Source organism: Camellia sinensis, chromosome 6 (genome assembly GCF_055761805.1).
Source record: "Camellia sinensis isolate YWXY chromosome 6, ASM5576180v1, whole genome shotgun sequence".
Taxonomy (NCBI): Eukaryota; Viridiplantae; Streptophyta; class Magnoliopsida; order Ericales; family Theaceae; genus Camellia; species Camellia sinensis.
In genome coordinates, this window is record NC_138966.1 from 45,557,951 (window position 1) to 45,580,072 (window position 22,122).

The 22,122-nt window shown below is 42.6% G+C and overlaps 1 protein-coding gene across 1 annotated transcript; it reads left to right on the forward strand.

Moving 5' to 3' along the window:
* Positions 1–6,126: 6,126 nt before the first annotated feature.
* LOC145792648 (uncharacterized) lies at positions 6,127–18,354 on the forward strand. The gene is made up of 6 exons (XM_082873774.1): positions 6,127–15,227; positions 15,688–16,335; positions 16,505–16,666; positions 16,771–17,319; positions 17,413–17,511; positions 17,873–18,354. The coding sequence occupies exons 4-6, from the start codon at positions 17,221–17,223 to the stop codon at positions 18,173–18,175; spliced, it is 501 nt and encodes a 166-aa protein (XP_082729900.1). The 5' UTR covers positions 6,127–15,227; positions 15,688–16,335; positions 16,505–16,666; positions 16,771–17,220; the 3' UTR covers positions 18,176–18,354.
* Positions 18,355–22,122: the final 3,768 nt, after the last annotated feature.

Here is a 22,122-nt window from a genome sequence, read left to right on the forward strand (position 1 = left end):
TCTGTTTTTAGTTTTTTCTCATCTCATCATGTCTGCCCCTAAACGCCGAAAGGCAACTGTGTCTCGTCCTACCTTTAATTCTGAAAGGTTTCAAAATGCTAAGCAAGACAAGTTGTTCCATAAATCTTTTGAGGCTCGCACTGTTCACCTAGAACGAAATGTCCAGCCCAACACTTTCGAATCCATCCCTATCCGTCCCTTGTTTGATCCTCTAGGTGGTGATTTGGTGTTGTCTTTTTCTGGGCGTCAATGTCTCGATTGGGTGCGAGAATTTTACTGCAATATTAAGCAAATCAGTGACTTTGAGCCTTCATTCACTACTTGGGTCCGGTCTAAATCCGTTTCTGTCACCCCTGCACTCATTCGCCATCTTCTTAAGGTTGATCAAGTGTACCCTCAACACTATCCTTTTCCTGTCCCAGGTCGTCCTACCTGTGATTTCAATCATGTGACTGAGGTGTTATGTGGTTCTTCCCGTCCTTGGCCTACGGGTGCCTTGATTAAACAGTTTGAACTTCTTCCGGAGTTTAGACTGCTTAATTTGATTGTTTGTGCCAACATCCTTGTGACCACTCACTCCTCAGAAATTAATCAAGACCAAGGTTTTGTTTTGTTATGTATTGCGCGTCACATGTCAATTGATCTCGCTACCCTGATCATTAGGAAAATGATAGGTGTTTCTGGGAATAAACAGTTAGGCCTTCCCTATGGTTGTTTGATCAACCGTCTGTTGTCTGAACTTGGGGTTCGTGTATTAGAGGATGATGAGTTTGCCTTCCCCTCCAGACCTTTCACCAAGAAAACTGTTTCTCAGAGTCGGGCTCATGTTAAGGGGGAGTCTTCTCGGGCTGATCCTTCTGCAGGTACCACTGTTGGACTTGCTGAGGAGGCTGAATATGATGATGCCGCCGCCGGGGGTGCGGAGGATCCTACTCCACCTGTTCCACCTCGCACTTTTCCTGATTAGCTTCAGCACTTTGAGGAGGCTATGACCCGGAGGTTAGACTTTCTCGATGCCCGTTTTGATGCCTTTGATGGTCGTCTTGGTCAGATGGAGCAGACTGCCGCTCACACTACTTCGCAGCTGGACCACATCATTTCCTTGCTGACGCTTCAGCCGCCCCCTCCTCCACCTGGTGCTTGATTTCTTGCTTTCTTCATTCCCGGTCAAAAAGGGGGAGAGTTTGGTTCTTGCTGTGATATTGATGGTATATTTGCTGTGATATTGATGGTATATTGTATTGATGGTACTCTGGTGATTATATTTTGTTTTGTTCATATGGATATTTTGTTCTCTTGGTTATGTCACATGGATATTTTGTTCATATGAATATTTTGTTCCTTTGGTTCTATTGGATGGATACATTTTGATATATTCTTATATAGTTCCACAAGTTTTGGTTTTTCTGGTATGTTGCTAGTCTTTTCACAGGTGAATGTTGGATGAAGAATTGGATTGATGGACCGATATATGGCAAGATTGGAAAGATTGTTTGTTTATAGAGTTGTTTTGAGTGTTTTTAGTATTTGTTTTTAATCTTGTCTAGTGCGTGTGTTTAAGGACATTTGTTTAGAAAGGTTTTGTCCGGGAATTGACAAAGGGGGAGATTGTTAGGTCCCTTGATTGTCAAATCCGGATACAAAACCTTGAGTTGTTAAAATTATTTATTTTCTGTGTTTTTGTTCTTCCCGCTCGAGCGGGGACATTGACGCTCGAGCGGAGTTTGTGGTCTCTCAGTATATTGACAGGTCTGTAAAAGTACTGGAGTGCGTAATTTTGCGCTCGAGCGGGTCATGAAGCGCTCGAGCGGATCACTGTGTTATCACACGTGTATTTTGTTGAAGCCGCTCGAGCGGGATGTTGGGCGCTCGAGCGGAGATCGCGGATTCAGGATTCCTATTTATATTTGTTAGGTTGTTTTTAGGACTACTTTTTTCCTAGATCTTATTCAAGAGTCCTAGGGCTTTGTTTGAAGTTTTCTTCTGAAGTTTTGATGAGTTTTTCCTTGATGTTTTGAGAAGAGTTCTTCACTCATGTTCTAAAATACATACATCAAGGAGTTGGTTACTTTAAATTCAAGAGAGAGTTCTCTTCGGTGGATTCCGAAGATTCAAGCGTATAGTTTCGAAAGGCGTTTGATTCTATACGTAAGTGAGATTGTGGAATCAACTTCAGGATTGATCAGTTCCGAGACGACGTCGTGGAGAAAGAGTTACAGAAGATTCGAAGACAAATTGACTGAGTTGGGTAATTTGTATGATATCTTTGTAATCTTTTTTACTTCAGTAGTGGATTGATTAGTGGCGTTTCGCCCGTGGTTTTTTTAATCACAGTTGGAGGTGTCCAATTGTGGTTTTTTCCACGTAAAAATCGTTTGTGTCGAGTTATTAATTATTCTGAAAAAACAAACAATCTAAATCACTTTCGTAAGTGCTTGTTGATTTAGATTGTGTGTTTTGGATTTCTGGGATTTGGAATATTTTAATCTTGAACTAATCACGAATCACTTAGGATTTTCAAGAAGAATTACAAAATTTCTCTTTAAGGCAAAAATGAGTAGGTCGAAGCAAAGATAAGCTTAGTCTATCTATCTTCATCTATACATCCTCAATAGTATGCTAGTTCCTTTCTCCCGAAACACAACACATTAAATACTTTTGATTTGCCTTCCATATCTTACTCACATCTATAAACCTAGCTATCACAAAACTCAATCCTCGGATCCAACATCACCCACTCTACACAAAAAAATCACGAATAACATAATTTATCAAGTCCAAAGCTACAGGGATGTACAATTCATGAGGCTTGTGTGGAAGACAAGATGCACTATTCTGTCTGTTCTTCTCTTGTGTTCTGTCTACTTGTATTGGTTACCTCATGGCTGTGTATAGTTTTATGGAGGCCAAATTTTGTAATAAGTTTGTATTGCGGGGCTTGTTTTTAGGCCATGGGTCTCCTAGGGTGGCCCAATTGCCTAGTTCACTGGGACACATTGCCCACACTGGAATGTTGTAAAGAACATGTATCCTATTACTTCGAAAATATCAGAACTGCTCCACTATGTAATCACTAATGGGCCTTTTACGACAACTTTGGACTGTCGTGTGAAATTCTGTTTATCATGGGGGATAAGGAGTCAATCTATTTTAATTATCTTCTTCTTCTTATTCTTTTTACTTTTCTTTTCTTTTTTTAAATTTTATTTTCAACTTGTCACTGATTTTTGTTCATCTAGCTTCTGTGATGGTACATAATTTAAGAGCTGCAATTCTCTGAGTTTCTGTTTTTGGAATTGAAATTTTTGCTTTTCGTCAGTTAGAAAGTCGGTGATTCAAGAAGAGCTGCAGGCCAATGCCCATGGCTGTTAGGGATTATTACCTGCCTTCTGTCGCCATCCAACTGATACTTACCAAAATTTTGGATCTTTAGTGAAACTTTTAATTACCTTCATCACAAAGGACTCATTTATGCTCGAAAATATAGCCATTGCTTTGCAGGTTTGATTGAATAACTTACCTCAATGATTGTATTACTTTTCTTTGTTTTTCTTCTTCTTAATTTTTTTTCTTTTCTTTTTGGGCTAATGTCTCTTCTTTTGCTCGGTTCTGTAATATTTGATCTTATATATCTCATTTCTTTCTTCATAGGAACTTGTGAATCAAAACAAAACTGTAGTAAGATCTAATGTGGGTACTGGTGCATTTGCAAGTAAATGGTTCTTCTGTAGTGTTTGAAAGTAAACCCCCTTATTCAAAGAAAATTACAAGCAAAAACATTAGGGCTTTGGCATCATGCTCTAAGGAGTTGGCTCAGGCTTTGGTAGATGTCTTTTTTGGTTCACCTCCAGAGAAGCGTGCATATTTGAAGGTTTCATTTAGTATCTTATTATAAGCTTTAAAATGGTTAATACATAAAGTTCTTGCTTGCCTTTTTTATGATTGAGTGCTAAGTTTTTCTGATTATTGAGTTCTCATATCATTTAGGTGTAGCGATCCTGATTTTGACCCGGTCAACTTACGGAGGTCGAGCTCGAGCGGACCATATTATATCAGTCCGTAAGAGGAGATTTCAGATCACTTTTTCAGTTCTCTCTCTCTCTCTCTAAAACTCTCCAAAATTTTCAGATCTAGAGCTTCTCCCTCTAGAAGTCATCTTCTCTCTTTGATTCCTCTAAATCCATTGGGAGTTAGACCGAAGTTCTTCATAAAAGTTGTGTAACTTCTCGAGGGCTTCGTTGTGTGCGGTGAAGATCGAGTTTCGACACCGTTGATTTTGGGGGTTTCATCTCATTTCTTCTTCGAAACTTGAGGTAGGGATTTTCTTAGAGTTATATATATATATTTTTGCAAGATCTATATGATTTTCGAAATCATCTTTCGATAACTTTGAAAATTGACTGTTGATTCAAGAAGTTGAGCAATTTTGAAAGTGGGTTTGTCTCTTGTTCTTTTAAAATGATTTTATGGGATTTGATCTTCGTTGATTGAAGAAAAGATGATTTTTGGAAAGTTTTCTTTCAAAATATTTGAGTTGTATAGTTTTGGTGAGAAAACCTAGAATTTGGAGATTTTTTTAAAAGAGACTGAAAATCCATGAATGATATTGTTATATTTATTTTGTGTGTCAAAATAAATGGATATTTGGAAAATTTCTTATTCATATTTATATAAATGATGAATTTCAGGGAATATGTGAATTGTTGTTCATTTTGAAAATTGTTGTTCAAAACGTTGAAATAGTCTTGAAAGGACTAATTGTTGAGGATACTTGAGAAGAGGGAATTGTGTTATTCCTTGGATGATGAATTGGAATAAAAGATTTATATTCATCTTGTGTTATTGGCATATCAATTTATTTGATTACATTAAACTTTGAAAGTTGATTTGAAAACTTGCATTGAGAAAAGAATGTTGAGAAACAAGTTTTCATGAAATGATTTTGGGATAAATACGTTGGTAAGTCTTGATAAATGGTGTAGATGATATTGAATAAGTTGGCCTGAGAGTTCGGGGTGAAAGACTGAAAAACTGCGCGGTTAGGTGTCGAGCTTTCCGGTTAATACTGGTAAAATGATAAATTGATAGTACTTGTATAGTCTACTTGCAGACACCGACCTAGGGATTACCAGAGTCGTATTTACCGCTCTTGAAATGAATTGTTAAGTTTTGAAGAATTGAAATTGCATGACATCATTGAGCATGAGGGTTTTCAAATATGACGATGTGATTTTCTTTCAAAAAAGCATAGCATGGCATGTGCATTTCATCTTTTGAGACTTGTATAAAATGTATATACTTTGCTAAGGATTTCTTACTGAGCTTTATGCTCACCCTACGGGATTTTTGTACAGGAAAAGATGTGGTGATGCCGCCTAACTAAAGGCGAGGAAATGTGTGTTGAGATTACGAGACTCTCATTTTGCTGTGACTCTGTGTGTAAGCTAAGGGCGGTATGTGTGTGGATTTGAATAACCGTTTATTGTAACCAGACTCAAGCCTTGGAAACTTGTAAACCCTTGGGGGTATTTATTTGTTTATTTACTTATTGTTGGATTAATGTATTGTTGCATGAAGAACTATTGTATCATGTAATGTAAGTTTAGAGATTTATATTCTGTTTTCGTTGAAAGAGCCATGATTGTTGTATTATCATTTGGGCTAGAAATTTGGGGCGTTATAACTTGGTATCAGAGTTACCGGGTTTGAATGCTTGAAGCTCGTGGGAAGTGGTTGTTTAACCACAATGGGTTCATTTAGCATGCTTAGGAAGTGTTATGCATTTTGTGACTATGTGATAACATACTTATGTGACTAGATGGGTATGAAACTGAACTTTTGGGATGTTGTTTGAGCCTATTAAATTCCTTGAGGTCTCATTAGAAGGATACTTGATCAATACTCGTTCTACTAAGAATTCTTGGTTTTTCGTGGGACGGATTTCATCGTAAAAGAATAGTCCGTATGTGTTTACATGACTAAGTGCTTATGTGGAGTGAAGTTGAATTGTGTATATGGTAGAGAAATAAATGGAATTATTGTAGTCGAACGTGTGAGTCAAGTTACGATCATTTATAAGTTAATGTGCTAAATTATTTCTCTTGTGTTCTTTATTAGGATGTCAGGAAGGGGTCAAGTCCGTGGTGGTAGAGGCGAAAGGTGTGGTAGGGCTCGCCAAGGTGTGCATGAGGTACCGGCCCATAGGGTTCTGGTGCAAGAAGAAGGGTTCGGCCTAGCTAATATGGCCGAGCAAGCAGGCCAAGCTAATGTGGCCGAGCAGGTGGGACAAGCGGGTGTAGACCCGACTTTCTTCGCGTGCCCCCCTTTCGGAGAGGCACAAATTGGTCTTACTACAGTTCAGACTCCTGTCACAATTCTGAATCTAATCTCACAAAATGCAATGTGAGACTGATAAACACTAAAGAGTCCAAATCTGGCAATTGGTTTTGGAAAATCAATTTTGAATGAAAAAACGCCAAACATTGACTGCTTTGTTAGATTACAGAGTCACCATTTAAATGTTTTATTTTTAGAAAATTTAGGAAACCCTGACTCGTGCCAAAGGCCACATGTCCGTCAGCACCAAAGTTGCCTCAGCTCGGGAATTTGGGTACGAGAGGGAAAGGTCCTAAAATAAGCACCCCCGCTCGCCCGATCAAAGGATCGGCCTCTACTAAGCATGATATGTTGTTTTATAAACCTCGTGTGTTCTTATTCCGGTTATTAGCTAACTAACTATGTGATACGCACAACATACAAATATAGACTCAATCACAAGAATTGGAACAAAACAACTCATGTTTGTTTGTGAAAATGGTTTGAAAGTACTACTCGCAAGTAGGCTAAAGCATGGATTTGCCACCCTCAAGTGGGCTTGAAAACATGATTTTACCACTTCACAAAGTGGGCTTAAAACTCACAATTATCGAGTTGTTCCAATTCAGGCAATCAAGCCTCCACCCACAGGCATTCAAACAGTTAAGCATTTAAGCAAATAGCCTCATGACAAGCATGCTATCATGGAAAGCATGCTATCATGGCAACACTCACACTCATGCAAGTATGCTAAAGCGTAAACACTCACAGTGTACTCCAAGCCAAAACAAAATTTAGTTAGAAAACAATGCATGATCCTAGCTATGTTAAGATGCCGAATGCAACACATGCAGTAATGCAACTAAATAGGCTCGGCTATCTATGATGGCATATGAATGCAACAATTTGATACACGTATTCAAAGAGATATTGAAATACGGTGCAGTTTGAATGATGCCCTGAGCCCGGTGCATGCAAGACAAATGAATGGATGCAAACATGCAAACATAAGGTATGCTAATCAAAACGTGCCCTAAACTAACCATCGAAAGAGGTTAAGTAAAAAGGAGAAAGAAGTGGGGTTGGAAGACATGCACACACACACACACGCTTATTACAACATTGTGCCCTCGCGAATGAGGGTCCGAATAAATAAGTTATGCTACACTAAGCTAAGCTAATTATTACAAACAAACTAATTAACTATTCTAAGCTAATTAATTATTACAATACAATTGGAATAAAATAATTAATTACACGAACTAATTAAAAGCAATGAAATGGCCTCGCGGGCGAGGGAGACATGCATGCTTGGTCAGCGTCATCCCGGAAATCCATCACTTTGCCACCGGTTGCCTCTGTTTGCACTCTCCTTGATTGCTGAACATTGAACCAACATCCAGACTGCTTCTACCTCAAAATAGGAACATTTTGGCACAAAAATAGACTAGTGGCTGGTCGGCCACAAAAGGTGGCTGCCGACCACCGCAATTGGCCGGTCGGCTACCTTAAGTGGCCGGTCGGCCACCTGCTTTTCCAAACTTCTGGTTTTGCTGCAACAAAGAACAACAGAGGCACAACAATGTATTTGCAAGAAAATGTATGTACTGCCACACTCCTCATCATGCCTCAAGCTCAAAGGAGTGTAACACTTGGCTCTCAAGCCACCAACCAAGCATCTCAATGCATGATGGCCCAAGAACCAAGCTTGTACAAGCTTAGTGAATGCACAAACAATACACAAAGAGCCTCCACCCCATCATGCATGATCAAGGATGTTGGCGACCAAGAAATGCAACACGTTTCATCACTTCGAGTATAAAACGTCCCACATTTCTTGTGTTTGGATTAACTTCCGATCCAAACACGTGCAATGCAACACAAATGCTATCTTGGCATGTTTTACTTTGCTCAATTCTTGTTTACTCATTTTAACTTTACCAAACCACTCGTTAATCAGTTAAGTCCAATGTGCAAGTCGTCTAAGGAGAGGAGGTCAACCAAAAAAATGGTTTAAGGCATAGGAGAGACCATGCCTTTGACTAGGAGGAACCCTCAAAAGAGGGTTAAAGCCATTTAAGCACAAGTGTAGACGCGCCCGTGGGCCTCATGCTACAGTTCGGACTCAAATAGTCATAGTTCTTAATCTGATCTCACAATGTACGATGTGAGATTGATAAATCACCAAAGAGTCCAAATCTAGCAAATCGTTTTTGAAAAATAGATTTTTAGAAAGAAGTGCCAAACATGGACTGCTTTGCCAGATACAGAGTCGCCACCTAAATGTTTTATTTTTGAGAAATTTAGGAAACCCTGACTCGTTGCCTAAGGCCACATGTCCGTCATCACCAAAGTTGCCTTGGCTCGGAAACTTGGGTACGATTGGGGAAGGTCAGCTATGAGCACCCCCGCTCGCCCGATCCAAAGATCGGCCTGTACATATGTGTTCTTATTTCAGTTAATTAGCTAGAATTTACTATGTGATGCGCACAACACACAAGTATAGACTAGATCACCTAATTTGGAACAAAGCATCGCATATCCGTTTTGTTTGGAAAATGGTTTGAGGTTTGCTACTCGCAAGTAGGCTAAAACACGGGTTTCGACGAATTATTCCAATTCAAGCAACCCAACCTTCACCCACAGGCATTCAGGCAGTAAATCAACTAAGCAATTAGCCTCATGGCAAACATGCTTTCATGTTAACACTCACACGCATGCAAGGATGCTAAAGCATAAAAGCTTACCTAGTACTCCGAGCCAAAACAAGAAACTAGTTAGCAATCATGCATGATCCTAGTCCATGTTAAGATGGCTAATGCATCGCATACAAAGTGCAACTAGAATAGGCTCGGCTAATCTAAGGATGGCATGTGAAATGCAAAAACTCGATGCACGTATTCAAATTGGAATTGAAATACTATGCGGTTAGTATGATGCGCCGAGCCCGATGCATGCAATACAGATGAACGGATGCACGCATGCATAGCATAAGGATGCTAATTGAAACGTGCCCTAGAACTAACCATCATAAGCAGGTAAGTAAAATGGAGAAAGAAACGGTGGTTGGAAGACATGCATCACATACACGCACGCTTATTACACAATTGCCCTCTCTCGGAGGGTACGAATGAATAATGCAAATTAATTAACTAACAAGCTAATTAAATATTACAGACCCTTAATTAATTAAACAAATTAATTAAATGACTGAAAGCAGTAAAACAGCCTCGAGAAGTGGGACGAATGCCAGCACGCTCGGCCCCGCTCGGAAATTCACTGCTATGTCACATGTTGCCTCTGTTTACACTGCTCTGCACCTCTAAGGACTTCACAAGTCTCAAGGTTACTTCTGGACTACTCCCTGAGGGTTGTGGGATGCCACCGGCCAAGAGGAATGGTCACCGGCCATGGAGAATTGGTCATCGACCAAACATTATACCACCGGCTGGGTTTTGATAGTCGGCCGGCACTGAAAATTGCCGACCGGCCATTTCTTTCTGCAGAAGACTGGTTTGCTGCAACAGAGGACAGACAAGACATGGCAATGCATTTTCAAAGCAATTTATGCACCACCACCCTCCTCAGCATGTTTGAGACTTAGAGGAGCATGGTTCTCGACCCTCGGACCATCAATCGCGCATCTCAATGCGTGATGGCCAAATGAGTCAAGTATGCAACTTCAATATTAAATGCACAAAACACAAAACATACCAAGGGACCCCCAACCTCAATCATGGTTGATCAAGAGGCAAGGGATGCATGCTCAATGCTATGCAATCCTAGACATGCAATCATACTAGTGCAACATGGACATGCCAACAAGCAATGTATATTAAACATGCCAAATGTAATGCAACCTAAACTAATATGCAAACATGCAAGGCATGTGACAATATTTGTGGTTAGGCAAGCATGTAACAACATGTGAGGGACAACCTCATACAAATATGCAAAGCAATGCATGCCAAATGCAACACCACTTAAACATGCACAACATGTCAATGGGCCAAGTATGCAACAACATACAAGGCAAGCATGCAACAACATGTGGGATTGGTCTTAAACCAATTTGGGCAGCTCTCAAATAAGCCCAAATCAGCGGCCAAAATGCTAAGAACATCAAGACAAATTTACATTCAAACATGCATGCATACATGGTCTAATACTTAAGCATAAAGAAGCAACTTTAAGTACACTTAAAATGGATGAACATGGACATATGGCAAGCATTGATAAACTCTGAAATCATGTTAAGGATGGTGCCAAACCAACCAAACCACGTAAGTAAGGCATGCAACAAGGTCCAAAACTCAAGGCTAGCCAAGGGGCTCAAGCCATGACCATGTCAACCAAGCCTCAAAGGGTCAAAGGGACTCAAAACAGTCCCGAGGCAGACCAAAATAAGGCCAAAGACACACTTAGATGGCATCTAAATGGTCTAAACATGGGAGCATACACAAAGGTCCAAACATGGAGCATGAAACACAAATTATCCAAAGTACGGAATAGGTGATAAATGCAAGTATTTGAGCATGCTATATGAACTGAAATATCATTATAAGTGATGCCAAACCACTGAAATGATGCAAGTAGAGCATGCTAGAGAATCCAAAACTCAAAGCCTACAAGCTAGATTGCATAGTAGCTATACAAAGCAAGTCATGGATGACCCAAACAACCAAAATCAGACCTCAAGCACACCAAAACATGCATAAAAGCTTCACAAAGCTAAGCCAAAATCATACTAAAAACACATGTTACAACATGATGCATGTTAAGGCCAAAACATGGGATTACAAGACAACTGTACGGAGCATACAAGGCATGTCTAAACCAACTTAAAACAGTGCTATATCATAGCAAAATAAAGCCTAATATGCATTGAAATGGAGCCAAAGCAAGCTAGGCAGACATGCTACAACACAAGCCACTTATGCAAGCATCAAAGACAACAAGGAGAGGGGACAACCCTCTCCCATTTAGGACCTCAAAACCACCTCTCCACCACTAAAATCCTCTGGATTTCAGTGGTAGAGAGGTCATGCAAAGCTCAAAATAGTGGCCAAAGGGTATGGCCTTAAACGAGGCCTAACAAGGCCTTAGAGGGGGAAAACAACCCCAAACCTCAAAAAGACCTTAAACACAGATCAAAAGCAGGTAAAAACAGAACTTTTCTTAGTTTATAGCTAAGCTTAAAAACGGATGCAAGATAGGTTAAAAGCCTATGCAAAAATGGGAATAAAGGGAATAGTTCTCACCCTTGTAGACCTTCTTCAAGAAGACCACTCCAGCACCTTCCTTGGGTCAAAACCAGCTCAAAAACTTCAAGAACAACCCTTTGGCACCTCAGCAACCAAGGTATGGTGTAATACTATGTGTCTTAGTGCAAAACTAAGAACAAAACACCTTTTAGCACACACAAATCAAAAGGAGAGGGAGACATAGAGATAGATAGATGTAGGATTCTCTAACCCTAATCTCAGACCTCTAGAACTTTTTTTGGAGCCCTTGAGGAGGGAGGAGAAGCCCTGCCTTTATTGGAATTCCAATCTTGCAAAGCTTACAAAACAAGCTAAGTAAGAGGGAAATCCCTCCATACACGTGTATGGAGGGCGGGCATTGCGGATGCCAGCTATCACAGCTAGCATAAAATATCTGCCAAAAGCAGATGAACAGTGGTCGGCTAGCCAAAAATGACAAATTGACTAAAACAATGGTCGGCCGACCATAAAAAGTGCCGACCGGCCATCACCAATGGCCGGTAACAAAACAGGGCCGGTGGCCTCAAGCCATGGTCGGTGAGGTGTGGGGATGGCCAACAAGCCATTCCCTGCCCTCAGAAGCAAAACAAAAAGTGTTTGGTGCAAAACCAAACACAAAACAAGTAAGTCGAGAGATCCTAAGGCAAGGCGCGTAGCTGAGACCTCCGAGAACTCAAAACGAACACGAACATGGATGATCACCGAGTGTTCAAACGGTGATGTCCAAGTCTTGAGGACGGTCAAAAATGGGGTGTCTATAGTTGTCCCTGTTTGACAGAACTCGAAAGTCATAACAATGACGGGAGTGAGTGTCAAAGCCCAGAGACGACCCATTTTTGAAAAGGCCGAAGACTTAGACAAGCATGCAAGATAGCAAGATATGTGCCCGAAGGTAGGGGCAAAATGCAAGAACAATGCATGGTGCCGAACATAACTCATGATCATGCAAAGAAAACTGTAACGAAGCAAATACATACAATAAATGCGACAATTTTAAGCAAGCCAAAAACCAAACTACATTACAATACAAAAAGGATGTAAGAGAATTATGTAATTGTCACTACGTTTGACACGGAGAATACAATACCTGTGCGGTTCGTCTGGTCGTCCATGCCTCAAATGAACCGTACATACAATATCGTACCTGAAAAAGAAAGAGAACTTAGCAGGTACAATACCGTTAGATACATGCATAGCAATGCAAGTGAAAAGTGCATGACAACGCAAGCGAAGGGGCGTATGACAATGCGGGTGAAAGGGGTGCATAACAACGCAACCCGAGTGTGTGCATAACAATGCGATTTGAAACAGGCATAACAATGCTATGAAGGCACAAACACATATAAGTAAAGTACACGTGACAACGTGTACAATGTGTGGAGGTGAGGAAGAGTATACACATATAAGTAAAGCACATGAGATAACATGTACAATGTGTAAGACAAAGAATAAAATGTACACACGTAAGTAAAGCACATGCGACAACATGTACAATGTGTAAGGCAATTGATAAGTATACACATGTAAGTAAAGCATGCGTGACAACACATGCAATGTGTGAAAATAAAGGAACTTGAACACATATAAGTAAAGCGTACGCGACAACGCATACAATGTGTATAATGAGGAACTTGAACACATATAAGTAAAGCAATACGCAACAACGCATGCAACGTGTATAGGAATTTGAATGGAAAGGTGCAAGACAATACAACCTAAGAATGCGAAACAACGCGGATGGACGGGAGGATGCAAGACAATGCAACCTAAGAATGCGAAACAACGCGGGTGGACGGCAGGATGCAAGACAATGCAACCTAAGAATGCGAAACAATGCGGGTGGATGGGAGGATGCAAGACGATGCAACCTAAGAATGTGAAACAACGCGGGTGAACGGGAGGATGCAATGTGAAACAACGTGGGTGGACGGGAGGATGCAAGACAATGCAACCTATATTCTGTATGCAATGGATAGAATGGATAAGGCGCGCGGCCAAAACATATCTTGCCTAGGAAAAGCATGGACACAAACAAACCACGTCTAACACGGAAACGGTGTCGTCACCCTCAACACTAGGTGCGTACACATAATATCATAACCGTTCTTCAACGTGAAAAGTATGGGCACATACCAAACCAAGCTCAACATGGAAAGGCGCAAGCCATAGATGGATATGCAGCAAATGCATGCAAACTACAATGCAATACATACATTCTATATGCAATGGAATGTAATGTTATGTACAACGCAATATATGGAAATGTACGACAAGGCACATGGTTTGAAATGCATGAAAATGCGAATGAAAGATACATGACAATGCATATTGTTGAAAGTGTGTGACAATGTGGGTGAAAATGCATGATAATGCAAAATGAGAAACATGCACGACAATGCAAGATAGGGAAATGCATGACAATGCATGTGAGGTGCGCATGATAATGCGAGATGCTGAAATGAATGATAATGCAAACTATTGGAATGCACGATAATGCAAATGAGGCACGCATGACAATGTGGGATGTTGAAATGCATGACAATGCATATAATTGAAATGCATGACAATGCAAACGAACTCGAACGCGCGACAACGCACGCTTTTTGAGATGCATGACACTGCAATTGAACTCGAATGCGCGACAACGCACGTTTCTGTTGGAATGCATGACAATGCAATTTGTGTATGTTTATCATAAACAAGACAACACACGTAATGCAACGTATTCAAAGCAGTTATTGAATCTCCCAAGATACTAAAGGATACGAAAAAGGATACACCATGCGCGTATCAAGTGCTACGCACAGAAGACACGGTCCGAGGTCAAAATGGAGACCGGTTAAGCTTCAAAAATGCAGTTTCTTGCACTGTCCTGAGCAAGTAAGGCCCCAAACCACATATATGACCCAAAAAAGGATGTAAGAGGTGCACCGACCACTAGGAAAGACCATCGGCCATCCACCGACCACAAAATAAGGCCAACGGCCATCTATTTGGCCAACCGGCCAAAAATGCCTGTTCGAGGCAGTTTTGTCCTTTTGGCCACGGGTCTTTATATATAGGGCTTCTAGCCCTATTTCTTCACTTGCCACTTGGTCGAAAATCTCTCCCCTCTCTCTAGGTTATTTTCCAACCTTCATTCCTCGTTTTTCCTCGATTTTTAAGCCCGTTTTGTCGTTTGATTCGCGAACACCTCCTCGTTTCGCACGTTTTGAACCGAACAAATCTTGGTTTCGGTGCATTTTTCTCGATTTCCACCACTCGAGGCTTGTTTTCCTCGATTTTACCTTGATTCTCATGCCTTTTCCGCACTCCGAGCTTTCCACCCATTTTTCACCCTCTCGGGGTTGACTTTTCAGTTGACTTTTCACATTCTCGCCCGGTTTTCATACTTTCGGCCATTTTTGCACCCTTCTCGACATGGCAGACGATCTTCCACAAGGTGGGGCTCCCCCGGAGATGGATGTTGACCCTGAGGTCGAGCTCCTACCTCTCTACATCCGGCCGTTCGATCCGGCGACCTACAAGCCGGCGATACACGTGCTTCCTCCTGACAGCCTTCGCCACTTCTGGAGCCATGCACAAGGTGCGCCACCGGAGCTTCTGCTGCATGAGACATAGTCACATCTGTCCTATGGCGCTTCTGAGGTACACTCTTCCCTGTTTCATTTTCTGCAAAGTAGAATACATAACTGTAATAGTTGATTCTATTCTTTAAATGTTTGGCCGGATACACTGATACATTGCATGCTGTAGTTCACTGCGAGCACACCCGCACCTGATATCTGTTTGAATCTGAACACGTGCACACATGCTGTATTTTCACTGAACCACTTAAACACACTGATACATCACATGCTGTAGTTCACTGCGAGCACACCTGCACCCGATGTCTGTTTGAATTTGAACACGTGCACACACGCTGTATTTTCCACTGAATCACTCAAACACACTGATACATCACATGCTGTAGTTCACTGCGAGCACACCTGCACCCGATATCTGGTTGAATCTGAACACACGCACACACGCTATATTTTCATCAATTCTAAGTGCTTTCAACGCTGTATTTGTAACACTGCTTCGCAAATGTTTGTTTTGACCACAGGGGGATTCCCATGCCTTCCGAAGGTATGAGAATGTTGCCGCCAGGGCTTGGTACATGGAGCTGCCCGATGCGGCTCGTCGCATCGTTGACCGAGCTGGCTTCAGGACTTTTTGCATGGGACTCTCGCGCCTCACTGCGAGTAGGCCTCTCCTTGCTGCTCTAGTGGAAAGGTGGTGGGACACCACCAACTCTTTCTACCTTTCCGCTACCGGGGAGATGACGACGACTCCCTTCGACTTCTCCATGCTCCCAAGCATCGGAGTGGGGGGTGATCCGATCCCCTTCGATACTGACATGGACGAGTGGGACGTCGCTCAGATGTACCTACTCGGTGCTCAGCCACCTCTCACTCGGGCAGGGTTCATGCGATACTCTTGGTTCGAAGACCATTTTCGGATCTAGGCACCTACTACCCAGGAGGAGGAGGAGCAGTACGCCTGGGGCTTCATCATGTTCTTGCTGGGGACCACTCTGTTTGCCGACCGGACGAACACCGTCGCCCTCTATTTGCTAAGCGCACTCGTGGATGTGACGCAGATCCGCCGCTATGACTGGGGTGGCGCAGGCTTGGCCACTCTCTATGGCTACATGAGTTCGTCCTCCCGCCTCAGCGGACAGTTGCTCGGAGGCTACTGGCGAGCTTGGGAGGTACATATTCCCTTTTCTATTTTCTCAGTTCTATTTCACACTATCTGTACACTGCACACTCTGCACAATACACTGCACATACCGCTTTCTGCTTTATCTGTATACTGCTTTATCTGTATACTGCTTTATCTGATAAGCATGCTCATATCTGTTCTGTCACACTGTACAGTTGTGGGTGTATGCCTAGTTCCCGAGGCTGGCCCCAGTGCCAAACGAGGAGATGTCCCTTGGCGTTCCATTCTCTCACCGCTTCGACGTGAGGTGTGAGCGGAGACCACGGGAGTCCCTCATTTTCTTCCACCGCTACTTTGATACCATCACCGCAGCCGAGGTATGTCAAACATTACAGTTTATTTAAGCTTCACTTTGCATTGTTCTTTCAATATCAGTAGGTAACAAATTGCGTTTTATTTGCAAATTACCTGGCAACCTTAGGCTCCATTACCCGATGCAGTTCGGGACCGGTATGCTAGTGCCCGAGAGACGGCCCGATTCAGAGTTCTATTAAAGGGCCCTATCTGCCGCGCTTGGTACTTTGGGGAGCGCTTCTTGCGGCAAACCTTGGGCGTGCCAGAGCAGCCGGTTCCAGCACCTCCTCCTACCCATGCAAGGATCACTGAGAGATACACCTTAGCGAAGATGATGAGCTACACCATCGGCTGGAGCTATGAGCGCTTTGTAGATGAGGGCGACTATGCAGAGTTTGTCCAGACCTATATCATGCGGCCTCTGAGTAGTGCTCGTCGAGCTCTGAGAGAGAGGCCTGCGGCGCCAACAGCTGGAGTAGGGGCACCGAGGGCACCGAGGGTAGCGAGGGTACCTCCGGCTCGAGGCAGGAGTGGATCTCGGAGAGGGTAGGGAGCCGGGTGGCCTGAGCTGCCTACTATGATGACATGCCGAGGGCAGGGTGGGAAGACTTACCAGATTCCCATCGCTCCTCCTCCGCCTGATCACGAGCTAGTCGGATTCTATGGCTTGCCTCCGGTATGTACTACTGCATTTTATATCTTGTACAGTCATTTCATTTCATTTTTTTTGATATTCCGCAGAATACTGATGTCTCTAATACCCTTGCAGACTTCTGCCAAGTACACTCGCCAGTCTTTGGAGTTGACTGCCTCTATGATGGGGATGCTACAGCGGAGCCTCGACCTACTGGCTACCTATGGTATCCCGGTAAGCTCTTTCAACCACAATCTCAAACTGTGCATAATCTGTTTCACACATAATCTGATGCATCGCACTGCCAACATGGCACTTGATACACGGCCTTCACGGGGTTGATACATTGCAACCCGCATACTGTTCATAGCATTGCTCACGACATTCATACACTGCACTCAGTCACTATACTCTATACTGACGCACTGCTCATAGCATTCATACACGACATTCTACACTGATACACTGTTCATAGCATTCAAACACAGCATTCTGCACTGATATATTGTTCACAGCATTCATACACCGCACTCGTACACTGCATTCTGTATTCATACTCTGCTTTGTTGACGCATTTATCATTTGTCCTTTTCAGCCCCCATTCCAGATGTCAGCTGCAGGGGGTGCTCCAGCAGGACCATCTGTATCTACCCGAGGAGGAGGAAGAGCAGGGCGAGGGACCGCAATACACCCCCGCACCAAAGTAGGGCGCACTCATGTTGGGAGCAGCTCACGAGCACCGATACCAGACGATGATGAGTCCGAGACAGAGGCAGAGGCAGAGTCATCGGAAGATAGAACTGGAGATGATTTGGGCTCGAGCTCAGATGGTGGAGTCGGCGACGATGCTCCTGGACCTTCGTCCAGGAAGAGGACGAGGACAAACTCTCATGCCTGAGACCATTTGACATTGATCTAGACTTTTGCAGCCTTTCTTCTTTTTCTGGCTTTGTTTAGACATTTTTGTTGCTTTTCCCTTTTTGCTTTTCCTTTCTTTTTGCTGGTGGCTTGAGCACATTGTACTGCCGTAGGCAGGTTTTGTTTTCTTCAAAACTATGTACTTGAAAATATGATGGAATGAAACAAACTTTTTCCTAAAAAAAAGTGTTGCATTGCATATTTCATACATCGCATTGCATCATATTACATAACAATGTAATTGAATTGGAAATTGAACATGCATGTATCACCAGGTCAGGTAGACCAACGTAGCAACTTAACTCAATAAGCAACCATAAAACCTTGACAAGTTTACAAATCGATAAACAAAGAGCAACAACTCGATAAGCAAAATTGCGACAACTTGGTAATCAAATGAGTAACAACTCAATAAGAAAATGAGTAATAACTTGATAAGCAAATGAACGACAACTCGATAAGCAAAATGGGTAACAACTCGATAAGCGAATGAGCGACAAAGTAACAACTCGATAAGCAAATGAGCAATAACTCGATAAGCAAATTGGAGTAATACAGGTGTGAATTTGCAAAACCAACATCGGAAGACACTGGAAATGGAACTAATCACAAGTTCTCAATATGTTCAACATATAGAGTGTTCATTTTGAACACACCGCTCTCATCACAGTACTCTGCTCATTTTGATCATACGGCTCATACGGGACACTGTCGAGTCTAAATACACAGCCCATTCTGAACATTGCTCATTCTGAACTTACAGCCTATAACACAGCATTCGGTTTATTCGGCATACAGCTAATTCTGAACAAACAGTTCGATTCGAACAGACGGGATGCGAAGGTGGGATTGGCAGAAGTTGAAACATACACGGATGCTCCAAATGTGGAAGAACAAACGTGGAGAATGGCACAGCACTCTGAGCACAAAGCGATTCATTTTGAAAATCGAGAAATGAGTTCTCAATCGGGTATTGAGCCTACTACTGAACACAGCGAAGAATGACTCAACAATAGAAGACAAAAGGTATACAACCTAAAAACACAGACACTTGAAATGACTCATGACAAGAATCGAAACAAACAAAAGACACGACATTCGGACGTGTTACAAAAGCGAGAGGCCAGTTTCTCTGGGTATTGTTTTCCACCCTTTCTCATTTGTGATTCTCACATCATTCTGGCACTCAATCTCTGTTTTTTTCTGAAAAAGCCCTTTTCCTCACTTTTCTCTCAGTGCACATCTCTCTATTCTTCAATTTCTCATTTTTTATCCCTCCCCTGGGTGGTTTGATGGATAAATAAAAGGTTGTGGGTTCATGCCCAACACTATTAGCTCGCCGCTATCCCCCCCGGTGTCATTTAGTCAAGGCTTCGGAAGAGGGAATGGAGTAACTTGATCCACTCGAGTTCGTGCTTCGCACTTGGCTTGATACCTCGTTGCTCGAAGGATACTGAGAGCTTTCGGCCCTTTGTTATTAGCTTCAGTTGTGTGCCTTTCTAGCAGGTAGAGTGCCCTTTCTGGCAAACGCATGGATATCGGGGAAAAGATAGAAAGCCTGATTCAACTGTGCTCCTAGTTCATCATTTTGACCCTTTTTTGTTTTTGCTTAAAACAATTTTGATCAATATAAAAGTTTGATCAACATGCTCGTTCAACTTTCTGACTTAAAATCATGCAAGAACGGCACTGCACAGCAACGAAAAGTTGCCCCTTGTTTGAATGGCACCGCGGCGCATTGAATGGCAACGGAAAGTTGCCCCTTGTTTGAATGGCACTACAGTGCATTGTAGTCAGTCCTCAGAGTGACGAACACAACCAAACTCTTGGATACAGATAAGGCAAAGATGATCAAAACCATTACATGGACATAATCAATTTTGAAGTGTTTGTGGCTGGACTTCAGGATGAAGTTGCCTACGTATCCCAAACATGGGAATTAAGCCTTACGTAGTTCCAGTTAAGGGACACTCGGATATTAACCTCTCCTTCTACGCTCTAACTTTTGCCAAGGCCGCCCTTCTAGGTTTTCAACCTTGCAAGCTTTGTTCTTTTTTTTTTTTCTTTTCATTTCTTTTCATCTTTTTTTTCATTCTTCGCATTTTTCTCTTTTTTTTTGTTCTTTTTTTACGTTTCTCTTTTGCTTGTTCTAACTTTTGCCTGGGTTGCCCTTCCGAGTTTTCGGCCCAGTGAGCCTCTCAAGGGTAAAAGTGTAGCTTTGTCCATGTCAAATGGTTTTGAGATCTCGAAGCCACCTGAATCCGGAAGAATGGCTGCTGTTCGCTGATGACGCAGAAGTCCATCTAATGGGGGCTGAATTTGCCCCTAGTGTTGTGGATAGGAACTTAGTTGTCCTTCAGCAGTACTTTCTTCTTTGCTCCCTTCTGGGATTTGGCATTCTTGCCGATCTTCATCTTTGATTCTTTGAGCACATTTGAAATTCTTTTGCCCCTAGTTTGAGGGGTGTTCCTGATCTAGTTTCGCAAGCTTCTTTTGATAACACGTGATCTTCTTGACCTTTTCTTGCCCCTAGTTCACGGGCTGCTTCTGATCCGGCCACATAGGCCTTACATTGTGGTTGACCGTTGAACATTCTGAATCTAAGTTCAAGGTTCGAAAGCAAGGGGTCGAGTCTCGAGGCTGAGAGCGATCTTAGGCTGCACAATCTCAAGAGCGATTCTGCACAGATCTTTGCAGGACTGCCCAAAATATTTTTTTGAAATTTTTTTTTTAAGAAAGCGACAAATCGCTCGCGCAAAAGACAATGCAGAACCAATCTGGATCAAGCCAGGGTCCTTCTCAGTACTCATACCAACAAGCATGATTCCATTCATTAAGGGCTTAGCATGCCTTTCTTTCTCTCAATTTGATCAAATTTTTGCAAAACCCGAGGAATTCCTTCCTCTTCGTTTTCATCACAATGTTCAAAAAGTTTTGAAAAACTTAGGTTAATGCAATGACTTGAAGGCACAGAAGAGCAGGTGAAATGCACTGCTGTTTCATTCAAGATTCTGGCACACCTGGCGCAAGGCAGAAACAAACACGAGAGTGTGAAAATTACTGTTGTTTCTTTCAGATCTTCAAGTGTGACTGGCTTCAAGACATAAACATACTCAAAAGAAAGGACGAACACAAAACAAAATAGTGATATCTGAAGCAACATCCCCGGAATCACCCAACTTCTATACAACAGAACTGACTCGATACAACAAGACAGACCCTTAATCAAAAAGACTGACTCAAAACAAAGAGACAGACTCAAAACAAAAACCCCAAAAACTAACTCAACACCCAAGTCAGAAACTACAAAAGTTAGCATTCGCAGATGCCCAAAACAGTGCGCACCACACGTCACATTTGAAGTAAACCGAGCACCGCCCATAGGTGGGCCAACCCCTGATCACATACTTGCATTATCTTCGAAGTCCAGAAACTCAGTGGTGACAGACTTTGCTAAGCTGGGTGGGAGGATGACCTCATTATCGATCAAGTCTTGCACTTCGTGGCACAGACGAAAGCAATTGTCAGTGGTGTGACCAGCCTGTTGATGGTACGCACAGTATTGGGTGGCATCATGACCCGGTGGAAGATGAGCAGGGAGAGGCCGAGGCTCAAGGGGTTTGAGATGACCTTTTTCCATGAGGATTTGAAGTGCCTTGGACAAAGGCATGTAGAGGGCATGAAAAGCCCTGCGCCCTCGGGGCAGATACTTCGAAGTTTGTGGACCTTTACTGGGCGCACTAGCAAAAGGATCGGCAGGTGCTGCCTTGGCTCTCTGATCTTTTCCAGGTGCAGGATTAGGGTTGAGAGGAATGGTTCTGGTACGACGGTCCCTATCTCGATTTTTCCTTTGGCTTGAACTGCTCTCGGCCTGAGTGGAGAAGATGTCATCCACAGTCTTAGCTACAACTGCGAGTACTTGTTGCT

Coding starts and splice junctions, on each gene's coding strand:
- LOC145792648 (XM_082873774.1), top strand. CDS start 17,221: ATGATGACATGCCGAGGGCAGGGTGGGAAGACTTACCAGATTCCCATC. Junction 17,320..17,412: donor GATTCTATGGCTTGCCTCCG/GTATGTACTACT, acceptor ATACCCTTGCAG/ACTTCTGCCAAGTACACTCG. Junction 17,512..17,872: donor TGGCTACCTATGGTATCCCG/GTAAGCTCTTTC, acceptor TGTCCTTTTCAG/CCCCCATTCCAGATGTCAGC.